The 17,612-nt window shown below is 36.0% G+C and overlaps 4 protein-coding genes across 4 annotated transcripts; 2 read left to right on the forward strand and 2 right to left on the reverse strand.

The window, feature by feature from the left end:
* The first annotated feature begins 184 nt into the window (after nt 1-184).
* LOC100177402 (geranylgeranyl transferase type-2 subunit beta) lies at nt 185-4,052 on the forward strand. Its single transcript, XM_002130443.4, has 8 exons — nt 185-304; nt 539-729; nt 950-1,064; nt 1,326-1,419; nt 2,165-2,349; nt 2,564-2,663; nt 3,058-3,233; nt 3,384-4,052. The coding sequence occupies exons 1-8, from the start codon at nt 302-304 to the stop codon at nt 3,528-3,530; spliced, it is 1,011 nt and encodes a 336-aa protein (XP_002130479.1). The 5' UTR covers nt 185-301; the 3' UTR covers nt 3,531-4,052.
* On the reverse strand, nt 3,934-5,695 carry LOC100175073 (MORN repeat-containing protein 5-like). The gene is made up of 5 exons (XM_002130480.5): nt 5,549-5,695; nt 5,356-5,493; nt 4,967-5,110; nt 4,483-4,592; nt 3,934-4,141 (listed from the first exon to the last, which is right to left on the reverse strand). Exons 1-5 carry the CDS (start codon nt 5,692-5,694, stop codon nt 4,056-4,058), a joined length of 624 nt encoding a protein of 207 aa, XP_002130516.2. The 5' UTR covers nt 5,695; the 3' UTR covers nt 3,934-4,055.
* A 429-nt stretch (nt 5,696-6,124) lies between these two features.
* Nucleotides 6,125-8,363, forward strand: LOC100185261 (NADH dehydrogenase [ubiquinone] 1 alpha subcomplex subunit 8). The gene is made up of 5 exons (XM_002130514.5): nt 6,125-6,311; nt 6,707-6,870; nt 7,491-7,571; nt 7,648-7,738; nt 8,100-8,363. The coding sequence occupies exons 1-5, from the start codon at nt 6,180-6,182 to the stop codon at nt 8,208-8,210; spliced, it is 579 nt and encodes a 192-aa protein (XP_002130550.1). The 5' UTR covers nt 6,125-6,179; the 3' UTR covers nt 8,211-8,363.
* On the reverse strand, nt 8,293-16,609 carry LOC113474541 (alkaline phosphatase-like). Its single transcript, XM_026835982.1, has 14 exons — nt 15,365-16,609; nt 14,500-14,646; nt 13,956-14,054; nt 13,530-13,694; nt 13,000-13,175; nt 12,538-12,680; nt 12,162-12,312; nt 11,643-11,777; nt 11,109-11,217; nt 10,738-10,875; nt 10,314-10,475; nt 10,194-10,259; nt 9,847-9,950; nt 8,293-9,584 (listed from the first exon to the last, which is right to left on the reverse strand). The coding sequence occupies exons 1-14, from the start codon at nt 15,435-15,437 to the stop codon at nt 8,511-8,513; spliced, it is 2,742 nt and encodes a 913-aa protein (XP_026691783.1). The 5' UTR covers nt 15,438-16,609; the 3' UTR covers nt 8,293-8,510.
* Between the last annotated feature and the right edge of the window lie 1,003 nt (nt 16,610-17,612).

Genomic DNA, 17,612 nt, shown 5'->3' on the forward strand with positions numbered 1-17,612 from the left:
TAGATATTATTCTCATCAAAAGTGTTTATAGTTTTGTGGGTTTAAGTATCAGATGTATGTAGGTATGTGTGTAATGTTATTTTCCTAATCTCAAGCAAATGAAATTGTTTAGTTTCTGTATGAGTGAGGTTCTAGTTTAATGACCAAGAATAAACCATACTTGGTCCAGAAATCTTTACATGCAAATATTATTAACTATTTGTTAGAATTTTAGATGATTGATGACTAGGTGTCTGAAAAAAATGTAAAATATTTGTATGAAGAATCTGAACATCAGTTGAAAAGTCAAGACTCAGATATTATGGTAGTTATTATTAACCTAGAAATGTAGATGTTTTGTACCATAAATTTAATTGAATTAATGTAACTTGCTTTATCCTTGTGTTGATGAAAAAACCGACATTCGTTATAACACTGGTGTTATGTTTCGTACACCTCGTGCCCACTTACAAGGTAGCATGTGCAGTATGTTACTTTTGTACTTGATTTTATTTTGTCTTTTTAAAGGAATAAGTTTTGTACCATAATGTTGTTACAGGGCTCTGTTGTGAAAGATGTCGCATTAAAGGAAGACGCGCCACAAACATTCTTATTGGAGAAACACATTGAATATATTGCTGCGTATGGAGCAAACAAGGAGGATTATGAATATTGCATGACGGAATATTTAAGACTGAGTGGCATTTATTGGGGCTTGACTGCTGTGGATCTTATGCATAGTAGAAACAGGTAATTGTGGTGCATATATCATTTTCTGGGTTTTAGTATTATGTATTGTTTAATTTATTCACACTAAAAAAAAATTAAATCCAGCAGTTTTCATACTATCATATGATGCCCATTAAATTTGTCATAGTTTTGTTTTTTCATTAAAGATATTGCTATAAGTTAAACCTTATTTTCATGTAATTAAATATATGGATAATTTTAAACTATGTTTTACCTGCAGAATGAACGAAAATGAAATTGTTGAGTTTGTTGTTTCGTGTCAGAAAGAATGTGGTGGTTTTGGTCCAGCACCCGCCCATGATCCAAGTATATTGTATACATTGAGTGCTGTACAGGTTAAAACCAGTTTCATCATGTTTATAGTTACCTTTAGATTTTAAAATGTTTCATTAAAGGGGCATACTAATAAAATCAAAATTTGTGTATTACCCCAACACCCAGAGTGCTACCATTCAGACCCCACTAAGCCAGTTTATAGACACTCACCCACATAAATTCACTTTCAACATTACAAAAATATCCAACTTTAACATTAAAAATCTTGGAATGATACTTTAGTATTTTATTATAAAATAATTCTGTCATCTTTAATACAGGTGTTATGTATGTTGGATAAATTGGACAAAATCCACATTGACAAAGCTGTTGCATTTATTGCTGGTTTACAAAATAAGGATGGTTCGTTTTCTGGTGAGTGAATAATAAATGTTTCTGTTTAATCATCAACAGCATTAACTGTTTAGCTGTCGGGCATATAAATGATTTGTGGAATTTTTTATATATAGTAGGGTGGGGGAAGATGGGACACCTTTAGCACATAATATTAAAACATCCTGATCGTGTTTTAAACAAATAACAACGGTCTATCGAGGTCGTGAGGGTACGGTTTTATAATTATTTGAATGTTCTTTGTTTACTACTAAATAGGACGAGAAAATCGAGGTAAAAGGCGTCCCATCTTCCCCAACACTACTGTATCTTGAATTTTTGGCACTGGTGCTAGCCCATAGGTTTAAGGCTCGTTGCTGCTACCATTGTTGGCAGGTGTGTTTTTGTTTGGCAAATTATTTTCAATATACATCAATAATTTATCAGCAGGAAATGGTTATCGAGATTTAGCTTTAATTTGCACATGTCTGATTTTAAGATATGGAAGCTAAACACTTTCAAACTTAACTGTAATAAATTCCGCGAATCTTACCTGATCTGGTGCTCATAGAGTTGAACGATTCTTGTGTAAAGAAATACAGTCAGGACCAGTCAGGATGATCTGGTGCTACGAAAATGCAACGGACAAAATCAAGTCCAACCAATTGCATAATTGCAAATGTTCTGTTTGGTATTTAAACAAAATCATTTTAAAAATCCAGCCCAACATACTGCTAACTAGAGATATCAATTAAACCTAACCCCCCCCCCCTAATCTGGCGTGCAGGGGATAAATGGGGAGAAGTAGACACAAGATTTTCCTTCTGTGCTGTGGCTGCTCTATCGTTAGTTGGCCGCTTATGGAGTGACTGCCCCATCAACATCGAGAAGTGCGTGGAATTCATTTTGTCGTGTATGAACTTTGATGGGGGATTCGGATGCAGGCCTGGGTCTGAGTCGCACTCTGGACAGGTGTGGATTTAATTTAGTTAATTTTGTAGGGCAACGAACCTCATTTCAATATAGGTCTTCTGTTTTACACACCTGTTGCCTGATTTTGAGTGTCAATCCAGTACTAGGCTTTCAGTTAAGAAATAGCTGAAAAACCCTGGATTTTAACAAAATCCGATTAAATAATTTTGGCTAAAATAAAAAAGCACAAAAAACAACAATTGTGTTTAACCAGATATACTGCTGTGTTGGAGTGCTTTCAATATTACGTGAACTTCATCATATTGATGATGGTTTACTGGGGTGGTGGCTTTGTGAACGACAACTACCATCAGGTAAGCATATAACCATTATTTCCTGTGTTAGTTTCGGGTGGATATATATAATAATATAACTTTATTTGTCTCTATATTTATTATTCAAGCCTAGAGTATGAGGCTTGAATAATCCCCCAGGGTGGCTTGTATATCACTGCTACCACATTTACCAGCAATTGTGAGCGAATGTGTGCTTGGACATGACACTTACGAGCAATTGCTCCCACCCAGTGTACCCTTATGGGGTGTCTAAATTGTTAGTAATACATCCCAAAATAAAACTATTAATATAAAAGTTTTATAAGTGGTAACTTGTAAGCAATCACGAGGTGTATGAAACAGAACACCGTGTTATAACGACTGTCATTGCCCCTTTATGCGAGGATAAAAAAGTTGCATTTATTTATACCAGGTGGTTTGAATGGTAGACCTGAAAAGTTGCCAGATGTTTGTTACTCGTGGTGGGTTCTCTCATCCTTAGCAATACTGGGCAAGCTACACTGGATTGATAAACACAAGTTGAAAATGTTCATTCTTGCTTCACAAGATAATGAGACTGGTGGTATCGCTGATAGACCAGGAGATATGGTTAGTTGTGTGTATATGGTGGATTGGTTAGTTGTGTGTATATATAATTGTGTTGGTGTGTAAAAAGCAATAAAAAATTTATTTTTCCCAAAAAAATTTTTTTGTTATTTAGTATAAATTCTACTTCGTACAAAACAGGATTATTTTTAGGTGGATCCATTTCACACTTTGTTTGGTATAGCTGGTTTATCATTATTGGGGGAAACCTCATTAAAACAAATCAACCCGGTGTATTGCATGCCACAAGATGTATTGAACAAACTTGGTGTTAATGCTCAAATACTAGATTCACAGTGAGACAAAATGTTTTCTTGTCTTAAATTAGGTGCGATTGTAGTTTGCCAACATTGCAAAGTTGAAAGTGGTTTTCGTAAATAGGCTCGATACAGTTTAACTGACTGTTTGCAGATATTCAAACTATTTCTTTTAGTCTTGTTGCATGTTTTTCAATGATACTTAAAACTTCATATTTAAAAGTTATGTCGTATTTTATTCGATTATCATATTAAGTATGTGTGGTTAAATCACATTATCATTGTTGTACAATCATTATGTCGGTGTTCATTAATTGAAATTTGCATTTGGAAATATCACTGTTACCTGTTGGCTGCATTTATGTACAATCTGTATGGCAAGATAAGGTCACATCGTTGCGTATAAAACTTATATGTGTTTTTAACCAGCAAATCTAAGAAACACACACAATCACACTGCTTTTATTGAATGAAGTGCTATCTAGATTCACAGTAAATGATGAATATACACATGATTCTATAATGGACGGAAGATAAAATCATTGATTTAAATAAATAAACAAATAAATTAGGCAGGTATTTTTGGTTGGTACCCAACTATTTCATCCCAACCTTTGCGACAAGTTTTAATGATCCATGCGTGTTCGTCGTCATCTGGGGAACAAGTCAGAAATTCAATAAATTTAAACAAGGTTTTTAACCTATAATATCAAAAACACCGAAGTTTATATTATTTATTTATAGCTGTCAATTCTCAATCTTAAATGCACAACCAAAACTCATAAAAATCAAAGTAACATTAAGGTTGGAAATATGTGTAATAAAAAAATCCAGTTTTATCCTGTTGCTAGGTATCTAAACAATCAGACCTAAAAATATTGCATTTACTGCATCAATCAATGAGTGTAACTATATATTAACAATGTCAACGAGAAAAATATTTTGTTAGGGCTCTTGGCTCTAACCCTTAACTGTTACTTTTGATATTTACTCACCAGCATTTCTAAGAAACTTCATGTTGTAATCTGTGATGATTTTAGTCTTAGGATTATAAAATCCATCTCCACAGTCGTAATGTCCTTCTGGTATTTCACGAGGTGGAATTCTGTTAAAATGTTAAGAATAAAACACCAGTTTAAAAACATGACTATCCATTGGGAAGGGGTTGGTGCTTGGAACGTTTATAAACAAATAAGACTCGGTTCGATGCTGCTATCATTGTGGGCAGTGTATTCTTGTGCGAGCCACTTAACTGTTATTGCTTCAACCCAGTGGTCACTAATTGGTTGTCCAAATTATCAGCCATACATAAAAATCCCACAATGTGACATACGTGGTAACTCAACAGCATGCAAAAGGTACAAAAAATATAAAAAAAATATATAAAAAAAAGGTGTTTCCTGTGAAATGAATAAATCAACTTTGTTTGTACAATTCTTCAAACTTATCTTAGTAAAACAAAACCACTGATAGTTTTACCTGTTTGTTAATTGTGAGCGGCCAGCAGGTTTAAGTCCGTTACAGATTTCGGTGTAAAATCTCCGGTCATACCCATCACAGTATTCCCAATCATCGATATCGTATTCTAAGCCATCGGAAAATGTGTATTTACCAGTCACTGCTCTGCATGAAAGATTTTATTGTCTGATATTAATAGATAACATTAATATTTATTGTGGCGTCTCTATTCGAGAAAATGGTATACTGGCTACTTCTTGTTAAACAATTGAAATTAGTGGCCAGGCCATTAGGATTTTTACTATTGAGAACAATGTGTAGGCTTGCCCTTAAAAGCAACATCAAATGCGCAAATAAATAAGTTACATTCATTACTATTATTATTTTCAATACAGCTTTACTGTCCTTACCTCCCCTCACACCACTGTGCATCATATTTGCTTCCGTTAGGAAAATGTAGAATCCCTTTGCCATGGAACATCCCGTCTCTTAACTCGCCTTCATACTTTGTCTCCGTTGGGAAAGTGTATGTGCCTTTCCCTTCGATTCTGCAACGAAAAAAAGGTTAAAATATAGCAGTCATTATTTAACTACATCTGTTACCGTTCGTTGTTCCATTCGCCGTCGTATTTGCTTCCAGTGTATTGCATATCGGCAGTATAGGATCGAACAGACAGGCAACAAAATAAACAAAATCGCACTTGAGGATTTTCGTTCGCGCAATAATAGCGTCCCTCCCTTAACAACATAGAAAACAAACGTCAATGATTTTAAAATTGCAGGGGAGACATGTTTGCAGTTTAAAACGGTATTAGAAACAAACAGTTTAGTTTTATATTGAATAATAAAGTCCTGACTAACCTCAAAGTGCTGCTATAATATAATACCTTTCTTTTAAGGTACTTTAAAAAATATATATATTATTTATATTTTTTATGGAGTATGCTCATTAACTTGTTCTACAAAGAAAATATACGGATCTGCTAGAAATGCATTTTATTTTTAATTTTTTCAAAAATATGCCAAGTGTCATTTTCCGCAATAGCGACACACTCCTGACCCTTCAATGCTTTGTATTTTGCATTCGTTGGAAAGGTGAATAGCAAACAGCTTATGTATCTTATTTCATGCATGTTAGGATATAATTTATAACCGTAACGCTTATTGTATTATTGAAAAACTTATACAGATAAAAAAAGTAGGTTTCGGGTAATGTAATAGGAAATACGTGGCAATGCCTGGCAACTTCATCAACCCGTACGGTCACGTTCCAGTCGACACAACTGCATTCGAAGAAGCTGCTGGTGTAAAAGAGAAAATCGACCCAGAGCTTGCGGGAATCTTAAAGGACATAAAACGTGGAGATGTCAGTAACTTTTTATGTTAAAAAAGTATAATTATTTCTGTTTTTTTTGGTTTGCTTTTTGTCAAAGAACTGACTGTGAAATTGCTATGTTTAAAGACAAAGTAGAATAATTCAATTGTTAAACATTTATGTTAAAGCCTCTCACTTTACTGTTAATTCATAAATACGACAGTAGAAACTTCATCAAACGATAACTAAGTTTAATCATTTCCGTTTAACTTTCTATATGACAAATATCATCCTAAAATCTATTCAATTTAAAAATTAAATTCTTGCACAGGGTGGTATTTATACTTGTTCTTTTAAGCTGTATTATAACATACACAAAAAGATCCATAAACCAGAATATATACTCTGCATGGCTGTGAAAACATATTCCCTTAACTTTTATACAGCTTGGTGTTCCTTCTCATGTATTGAAAGCATCAGCGTTCCAATACGCCAACGAATGCAACGAGGTCAATAAAGAGTTCATGTTATGTCGTGAGGAAGAGATGGATCCACGCAAGTGTTTGAAATACAACATTAAGGTGTCGGACTGCGCTGAAAACTTCTTCAGGTGAGTTTCAACTTTTAATATGTTGTTGTTGTTTGTTGTGTAGGCTATAGAAACGTAAAACTTAGGTTGTATGCGCAGTCAAGCTCATTTAACTACCAGCAACAAATAAAAGGGCTATATTGCGACCGCTTTTTTTTATTTTTGCAACTGCGTTTTTCTAGTATGGATTATATATAGGTTAAAGGCCAAGGTGTTAAAGCATACGTTGTTGTACATTTTAAAAGCTATTTCACATACAATCCCCTTTAACGTTATATGTAAAGCTTATTTGTAAGTTCACTAGTGTAGATTAGTTAGTAAAACAGAGTAGCATAGTACAGTGATGTAACATCATAGCTTAGTTAATACAGTTTTCCACAGTTTCTGTTTCTCTGTTTTCTTCATTCTATCACTTTTCGGTATTTTTATCTGCTTCTTTTGGGGAGACTGACGTTGCCATTTAGGCGAAATATATTTCTCTAGCACTACTAGTGGTTGGACTTGATTTTTGTTGGTTACGTTTTCGTAGCACCAAATTATTAGTTTTTTTAAAACTTACATTTTTTGGTCACCAAATAACAGTCATTGTTAGGTTGATGTAATTGGCCAACAAGTTATATTTATGGTCACTTTTGGTTTAGAAAAATGACAACCGCATGTGCTGATGAAATTGTGGCGTTTGGTAAATGCTTGGAAAGGGATCACAAAAGATCGTTTGTCTAGTAAGTACTGATTCATATGCTATTGTTTAGTTGGGGAAATCAACAGATTTGAAATAACTTTTCTACTATTATGCAGTTGCCGCGATGAGCAAGTCAAATTTGATCGTTGCATGTTTGAAAAGTTGGGAATTGATAAGAAATATAACGCTGTTGAACTTGATCAAACGGTATGTTATATCAATATTTCCAATACATTAGTTAAAACTTCCGATTTTAACTTATATATATATATATATATGTTGTAGTTTAGTAACACTTTTTACTTCATACTGTTTCTTAATTGGAGAAAAAAATCTACAAAATATATTCGTCCACCACCTAGTAAGCAGGCACGAGGTGTGTGAAAAATAACACCTGTGTTATAACGACTGTCGTTGCCTCGTCATGTGAGGACAAATAAGTCACATATGTGGTAACTTGTAAGTGGGCACAAGCTGAGTGAAACAAGACACCCATGTTATAAAACTGACATTACCCTGCAATGCAAGGATAAATAAGTAAAATCCATTCATTCATTTTTAATTTTAGGTGAAAACGGACCGTCCTGCTCCAAAGAATCCGTTCAAACTAAAGAACTACGATCACCCGTCACCCCTTATGCCCGACTGGAACCGACCCTTGCCCAAAATCGAAGACTAAATTTGTTCGTTCCTAACTTAAAAAAATTATTCTCTGTAAAAATAAATATCTTTGATGAATTTTTGTTCGAAAAAGGCAGTTATGTAATGTACGGAACACATGTTATTGCACCTTGAAAGCAGATGTGTGCCAATACACAAGACCTGAGACTTAGGAAGGTATGAGAATTAAAATATGCGGAAAGAAGTCTCGCAAATAACATCAAAAACAAATGTTCGACGCAAAAGGTTCTTTATGACCACTTACGTGCTCAAAACTGGTCCACAAAAAAGGATCTATATTGTCACTAACGTCCAAATATCAAGCACCGATCGTCCTTTCGGAGCCGCAATTGCTTAACCTGCTGTCGCTTGTCGATCGAGAGACGTTGTTCGTTTCGACGCGACTGCGCCCTCTTATAAGAAGGGCGAGTAGAAGTAATGTACTTAACGCCAGCATGGCCGATATTGTGGCGAGCGCTATAATCAGGGCTTGCTGTTTCTCCTTCGTTTTGTTTACTTCTGTCGAGATCAGTTTTTCCAGCTTTAGTTTAAAGCTAGAGTGAGCGGCAAGGTTCATACAGCGCTGCATTTCGTTTAGCTCTGTCCGAATGTGTTCGAATATCCTGTTTTCTGGGCTGTCGGTTTGAGTTTTTTGGGTAGTAGTTTCGGCTATAGTAGAATTGAGTCTTTGGCTGGTATACTTTGTATTCAAAGATTGTGTAGTCTTCGATGATATTGTTAAAGTTATATGTGTAGTATTCGTTGAAAGCGAAGTTGTACTAAATGTGGGTTGGGTTAATCGTACTTTCTGTGTAGTTGTATTCATACTCTTTGTAGTAGGAACATTCAAGATGGTAGTTTCTTCGTTACGTGATTGTAAATTAACGCCTGTGGTTGTAATGTTCGGGACAATGCTGGTGTAAGTACTTCTTTCGGTTGACATTGGTGTAAATGTGGGTTTGAATGTGGTTACTTGTTTAGAAGTTGCTACATTACTTGCAGTTGTAGTTTCTTTGGCCCTGAGTGTGCTTTTGGCTAACTCAGTAGTGGCAACCGTTTCTGACGTAGCGGCTTTCGAAGTTTCTGTCAGCGATGTCGAATAATTTGACGTAGGATTAGAAGTCGAGTATCCTGTACTTTGAATATTTGTTGACTGTTCATGTACCCCTGTAGTTGTCTTAGTAGTTGTGGTGGAGCTTTGATTTACAAATGGGACGACACTCATGTCGTAACTGACCACACTCGTCCCGTTTAACCGGATAATTGCCGTAAGTTTTAAGTAGCTGACTGCATCAGTGTTGCTGTATTTGTTGGATTCGTTAAAAAGTTTTTGTTCAAACTCGTTCATCATATTGCTAGCGAAGGTAGATTCTGTATTCGTTGTACTTGCAGACTGAAATGCATTGTTTAAATATGTTATATCGTTAATTTATATATAGAACATAGTACTGTGGGGTAAGAAAAGATCGTTATAGCACCCCCATATGGCCTGATGGTGTTTTAAACAACTACCATAATGCGCTTTTGAAGTCGTGGGGCTACGGTTATATAAATCTAATTTTTCCTTGTTTTCTACCAAATAGGTTGAGAAAAAGTAGTGAAAGTATATCGTATCCAACCCCACCCCACTATATAGGTATTTGTAATAAATTTACCATCGGCTTGTCGGTTGTCGGTACTGTGGCTGTCGATGTCGCGGCGTATGTTGTTGTTGCTAAAGTCGTCGTAATTATCTCCGTCGGGTTAGTCGTCGGAGTTTCTTTAAATACAGAAACGATTATTAAAACTAAGTTTACTAAGCAATACAAGCAAATATGAAACAGAACACCCGTGTTATAACGACAACCGTTTTCCCACCGCGAGAGGATAAATAAGTTACATACGTGGTAACTCGTAAGTTGGCATGAGGTGTATAAAACAGAACACCCGTGTTATAACGACTGTCGTTTTTCGGCCACGCGAGAATTATTAAATTTATTTACCATAGTGAAATATATGTTACCTGCAGTTGTAGTCACCACTTCTGTCGTTGTTGTAGCCGGTCGCTCGCAAAGGCTTTTGTTAGAACCTATATAAGAAAAACGTTTACCTTCACGTATAAGCGGACATTAAACTGTATTACCAACACAAGATGCAAACATCAATGCGTGTGCGATGTAGTTTTGTTCGTACACACCATTGAAGAGGTAAGACATCGGGCCTCTGGCGAAAACGACAGTGTCCTCAGCGCTGTGTGTCTCGCTCGTCAGGGGAACAGCCGCTTGATAACGATAAGCAATGTCTCCTAGAAGAGCAATACGTTTTTCCAACGATTGTTGATATAATTTTAACTATTGCTCCAGCCCAATGGTCACAATGGGTTGTTTAATTGTCAGCCATTCAGAAAAAAGTACCACCCACTAATTTATACATACGTGGTATATTATTAGCGGGCACGAGGTGTATAAAACATCCTTGTTACAACGACGTCGTGGTTGCCCCACGAGGATAAACAAGTTGCATTCATTCATAACTATAAGCATTCGTATACACAAGTCGTAACTTACGTGTAGTATCGCCGGTAATTCCCTTTCGTTTGCCGGTTGCAGTGTCTAATGTATAACCTGGTCCATTCGCATAAGCTATGCTTGTATACTGATGCTTGTCAACTGCCTTTCGAGGTTCGTTGTGATTTCTAGCGTAGCCTATATAAAACAAAATAAGCACTGTAGCACCGCACGTAAGGTTAGATATTCCATGATTTCATTCTATTTTCTCGTCACATTTAGTAGTAACAATGACCCTGTGACTCTAAAAGAGTGCTGTTAATTGTTTAAACACGATTAGGAAATATGGGACATTACCCTATAGATTATTGTCCCACTTTCCCCACTGTAATACACTGTAGTTTATATATATATTGGTCCACTTTACGTACCATGGATTGGATTCCCTCTATCAGCATATCCACCCAACGTAAATACATGTCCATGATCCGCTGTTACAACAATCAAAGCATCTTCTGTTGATGTCATATCCATAGCTTTCTGGGAAGATGGCTGTTAAGTTTTCACTTCTTCTATACCGTGATATGTACGTTATATAGGGCCATCATGCCGTTCTTATTTCTAACATTTATTCCCTTTTTAAAGGTATATATAGCTTGGGAAATATGTGTTTCCCTAATGTGATTAACGTTATTTTGGTTGTTAAGTGTAAATGCAGGCTATAGTGGCTAGATTCAAAATATTCTAAATTACTTTTGCTGCTAAAGTTTTGAGACATTAAAATAACAATACGTTATTGCATCGTGTGTGGTTATAAATGCAACTGATGATTTGACGAATCTTGTTAAAAAATATGTTGAAAAAATATTAATTTCCTAATTTTTCTAGTGGTTCACATTTTGTGTTCAACATATATGGTATTCCTGTATAACAGTACAGACAAAATTAAAACCTTGGTTTCTAACCTGTACCGCCTTTTCGAATACAAGGAATTCACGGAGAGCAATATTAGCTTGATTATAATGATGTGCGTGATCCATTTTACCGCCTTCGACAAGCAGAAAGTATCCGCTCGGATTTTTTCGAAGTATCTGTATTGCCTGTTGCAGGAAATAGATCGTTTCTTTGTGAAAAAAATGTAAAAAAATTAATGTATCTTATTTATCCTTGCATGCTGGTGAGGCAATGACCGTCGTTATAACACGGGTATTTTGTTTCATACACCTCGTGCCAGCTTATGAGTTATATTCCAACGCATGTAACTTTGTTGGTAATTATTTTTTGTGGATTTGTACTTATTCTGTAATCTGTAATATTTATACAACCTATTAGGAACCGCTGGGTAGTTGTAGCATTTGCCGTTAAACATCCTGCCCAAGCGTACACACGCCCGCAACACATTAATCCTAGCAGCATCGAGCATCGAACCCATTTACTCTGGGCCAAAGAAGGCGCGCTAACATATTTGAAACATTCTAATTTACCTTTTCTGTCATCTCTTCTAAGCTGGGTTCGCCCGCTATATCATTATTTCTGTCATGGTCGTAACGAAGTTCTTTTGGCTGGAAAAGCCCAAGCAAGTAGTCTGTATTGTCTGCATTCACTGCGTTTAGAGCTGAACGTCTCCACACATACCTATAAAACACAAGCATACATACATCTCTTTTATTTTCATCAATCAAAACTTATGTTCAAGTTATTGTTTGTTTGGAGTAATGACATTCCTTATAAAACAGATGTTCTGTTCCATACAGTTCGTTCCCGTATACGAGTTACCACTTAAAAATCTACCGTTACATATGTTGCACAATGAACACACGCCTAAATAAGTGGCAGCACCAAGCCTCGAACCCGTATTACCTCGCTTTACTGGATGGTTGAAGATTCTTCCATTCCCTGATAAGATCTCTTCCGTCATCTCGCATCCCAGGTCTTCTGCTGAAATATTCTTCATCGTAAGCGCCATCTGGTCTCATGTATGCTCTTCCGCCCCCAAGGACTACCTTTATGGGAAAACCGATGTATAAGCAATACTTGAGTTTTTGATAAATCTTCTTCATATAAGACGTTTAAGTTTTCCTTTTTAGGTTTTTGGAGTGGTAATCTAATAGATTGCGAGCATTTTTGCCAAACCCCTTGGCGAAAATTAGTCACCAGCAAAGTTACATATTTGGTAACTTGTAAGCGGGCACGAGGTGCTGAAACAGAACACCTGTGTTATTATGACTGTCGTTACCCCGCCATGCGAAGATAAAAGTTGCATTCATTTAATTTGAATTTCAAATTAGCTTGATATACATCCACAACATGTTTATTTCTTACGTTTATCTTTCTTCCCATTGCAAGCAGTTGAAGCGATATATCTTTACAACCTTCACTCTTAGTGGTGCTGTTCATTGCACTATCTACATACCAACCGCGCGAAGCGGAGTGAGCGTAAGCGGCCGCTGGTGTTGCATGTTGAACCTCTGTGGTTGTCACAATCCCTGTGGACTTACCTGTACCAAACCATACAGGTTTGAAATAGCTTAGCGGTTTAAACACAACAAAGAGATCTTATGTTACGTTTCTACAACACTGTTAATGGGTTGATAAGTTTTAACAACAGTATAATAAAACTCAAAGAAACTTTACGTATATATATATATATATATGTTGAGGTAAAATTGTCTATATTTCATTCTTTTTATTGCATCGTTTGGTAGTAAACAAAGAACACTCAAAGAATTATAAAACCGTATCCTCACGACTCCCATAGACTGTTGTTAATTGTTTAAAACACGATCAGGATATTTGAACATTGTGTGCAAAAGGTGTCCCATCTTACCCCATATAGTATTATATATGAATACCTAAATTAGCCGACCGAGTTAGGATACTTTCGACTTCGTTTCCAGCTGCAGAGGAACATTTCTTATGCACGGCCCTCCCGTTTAATCCAAGAACCCCGAACTTAGTTTTAACTCCACTAAGTATTGCTGTGGCCGTGGACGCGCTGTCTGGCGACTGCTTGTCGACTGTTATGCATAAATTATGAGGTTGCAAGACTTCAAAGCGGAGTGTATGGTTTGGTTGTGCGAAGTATTGAATAGTTTTATAACAAATAAATGCTAAATGAAAATCATAATTAACGAATTTACCCTGATTTATTTACACGAAAACGGTACCGTTTAAACAGAACAATTATAGAATTGTGGATTTAGTTCAGTAAATTGTATCTTTACACCAATTATAAAATTTGACTTCAGTTTCCCTTTAAACAAAAATCACTACCTTACCGCAATAGACTTTAGACAACCCGACGTTCGGAAATTTATCGAGCGCAGAAACTGTTTCTTCCCCGGGCCGTCCTTCGTTCTGTCCTTTTAATATCCGACCTGAAACGAGAATTACCTCTATAATTTAAAAAAAGGAGAATTTTATACAGACATGTGTTTTCAAAACCACATAGCTTACCCGGTTATTAGTAAATTTAGACACCTAAGCAATTAAATTTATTGCAAAATGGTTTTAACGGTGAATCGCAACTTTATTATTGAGCGCCAACTTAAAATAATCATCCGACTTTCGGAAAGGTGTTAGCCGTGATGTATGTAGGGTGGGGAAAATGGCACACCTTTTATTTATAATTTCTTGTCCCATTTGGTAGAAAACAAAGAATATTTAACAAATTATAAAATCGTATCCTCATAACTCCCATAGACCGATCGTTGTTAACTATTTAAAACACGATCAGGATATTTGGATATTATGTGCCATCAATGGTATTCCGTCCCCCACCTTACTATATAATACATCCTTAATTTTACATTCACTTCTCACCCGCTGTCGCAGTAGATAGACCCATTCCGTCTCCAATTAACAAAATGACATTCTTTGCCGGGTTTCGCTTTATATTTTCCTTCCCGTAGATTTTGTGCAAAGTTTTTTCAGCTGCTTCGTTCCAATACTCCGCTGTCTCTTCTCGCGCTGTAAAAATCTCGGAAATTATTCTCACGGATATAATATTTGGTCCGGGTGCAAGTGCGCATGCGCCGAAGCGGTACTACGCATGCGCAGATGGTCGAAAATACAGTTCGGCGTTCAAAAGTTGATTCGAAAAAGCATTGTTATCCTCACTTCTTGGCTTTCCATAATATTTGACCACCATTTCTGCGCATGCGTATGTTAGCGTTGCAGGGCATGCGCAATTAAACCCGGGTTAAATATCACGCCCGGACCAAAATTAACGCCCGGAACAAATTTTATAGGACACCAGGTCAAATGCTGGTATAGTGAGTGATATAACGGCCGGTATATTAGCCACTTATAGATGTAAATAAATCAGAGAGTTCAACCGTATTCGATATCGCTTTATTTAGCCCAAGGCCGCTCCTTTAAAATGTTCAATTTGTATCTTATATAGATGTGTCGATTTTAAATTGCCCGCTCGCTTACCAATAAATGATCATAGGCCTAAGGGCTTAATAATATCATGTACGAAGCTTAATTACATCAAACTAGGTTAATTATAGGCTTCTATAAGCTACTGTTTTATTTTGTTTAGTATATCATACCCTACAATTTTAATGTTAAACTCAGCGTAATATAGTTAATTGTGTATTCGTGGGTAAATACTGCGTAGTTCTGAACGTCAGGTCTTTATATCCACGTACACAAGCTCACAATACACGTAATTGGGACTTACCTGGCCAATTACAATTTCCCTGAGCACTCAGAACAATTAAACACACACACGTTCTAAGTATTTGGTGAATCATCTGAAATTATTGAAGTTACGACATATTAATCTGCACATTTACAAGGCTTTGTATATTTTCGGGTTTTCCGAGTTTTGTAATCGACACCTACACACAACTGACGTGCGACCAATTACAACACTGTAATTATGTTGTTATTTGTACATTAAAATCCTTTTTCGAACATAATACATGATGGAAACGATTATATGTTGGGGTAAAATGAGATACGTTTGCAATTTTCTTATCAGATTTGGTAATAAACAAAGAAAATTCAAGGAATTATATAAACTAAGAAATTTGTCTTTGAAAAATGTTATTTGTTTAAAACACGATCAGAAATATTGGATTTTGGGGCCAAGGGTATCCCATCTTTTTTACCCAAACATGTATACCTCTAGAAATCTTTTAGTAAAAGTTGTATTTCGCTCATATAACCATTCTTTATCACTGCTTTAACAAGAATTGTAAAACATGTTACGTAAAAATATAAAAAATATTTTTTAGAAACCTTAGTTGTTAGATTTGCATATCTAATAATACCAGCGACTATTTCTTCAACACTGCACGTATAAAGTACAACAGATTTATTTACATGGCTTCTATGGCTTGATTAGAAGACTAAAGCTGCCGGTTTAATGAAATATATAATTCAACACACGTAGCACGGGTTTAGCTGCGAAACACGAATGGTGTCAGCCATCAAACGGTTTACCATCGCTTGAATAATAACACTCACATTCTCACATAATATATTATCGCGGCCGTTTTGACGTCAAATGACCGATTTATGTTGTTACTTTGACGGGATTGCAACTTAAGTAATAAACATTTCGCCTTTTACGACAACTTTTTGCGATTAAATTTAATTGTCCGATTCCGCCATGCTAAAATATAAGTCTTGTATATCTGTTCTGTTTGCTGATAGGAAACGTCATGCATTTCTGCGAAAATTTATCTCTTTGAGGACTAACGACGACCTTGACATTTACTTGTACTACCTACTTAGCTTTACATGTGGTTATAAACCAACGCACGCCAAACCGTAGACTCTCAGCTATTATAAACGAAAGAAAAAGGCAAGAATATGAATTGATGTACGTAACAATTTATTAATACTTAACCTTTTTGTCACAACTGAAATTATTGAATTAAACTTTCTTAATCGGTCTGCAAATCAAAAGCTGCCAAGAAATGAATCAATTATTTTAATCAAAGTTTATCTTTACGGTTCAGCGCTGTGGTAAATAGTGGTTAGAACGTTGACCTAATAGCGCATAGTGGATTCGAGGCTGGGTTCTGCTACCATTGTGGGCGTATGTGTCTCCGAGTAATACGCTTAAATGTGGTTGATCCAACCCTGTGGCCCCATAGGTTGTTCTAATTATCAGCCGTTTAAAAACGGAACAAAGAAATATCCACCTAGAAAGTTACCGCTCTTATGCGGACTCGAAGTGTATGAAACGGAACTCTCGTTTTATGACGACTATCGTTGCCCCGCCATGCAAGGATAAATGAATTACATTCGTTTCGTTATTCAAGTGACAACACTGGCTTTGCTGGATTATATAAATGCGTTGATTTTAAACTCGTTAAGTGAGGTCACGCCATAATATACACTTTGCTGTGAATACGAAATTTAAATAATTATCGGTTTGGCTTTTCTCGAAACTTTGTTTACTCTTTAATTAAATGGCTGATCTGTAAATTGTCTGCTTTCAATTAATCTGCAAACCGCATTTAAATAACGTAAAGATTAACGCTTTCTAAACTTGCCTGGAAAAAAACGATTCCTTTTCGAAGCACATTAGGTGTATGCGGTTTGGTTACTGTTGTATAATGCCCGCTAACTGGATACACAGAACTCGTGTCATTTATCTTAGTCAGGGCGAAAAGAAATTTAAATTATTTAGTTGTAGTATAGGCGCTTATGTTAGGCCGTAACATAAGTCCCATAAATTTCAATAGAAAACTGCTGAATGATTTATAGATTGGTTGCAAATGGGCGCTTGAAGAGCGTGTTATGTATTCATTGCTTTTGGGTTGTTTTTAAACAAGGAAAGAAGATTAAGCATTTAACTTATGGGGCGAAAATCAATTTGATCGTAGGCCTATGCGTTTTGTCGTTTTGTATTGGGCATGTTTTCGTGTGGTACGTGTGACCTCGCCTAAAATAGATTCTGTATCCAAAACCCA

The sequence above is a fragment of the Ciona intestinalis genome, chromosome 9, assembly GCF_000224145.3.
Source record: "Ciona intestinalis chromosome 9, KH, whole genome shotgun sequence".
Taxonomy (NCBI): Eukaryota; Metazoa; Chordata; class Ascidiacea; order Phlebobranchia; family Cionidae; genus Ciona; species Ciona intestinalis.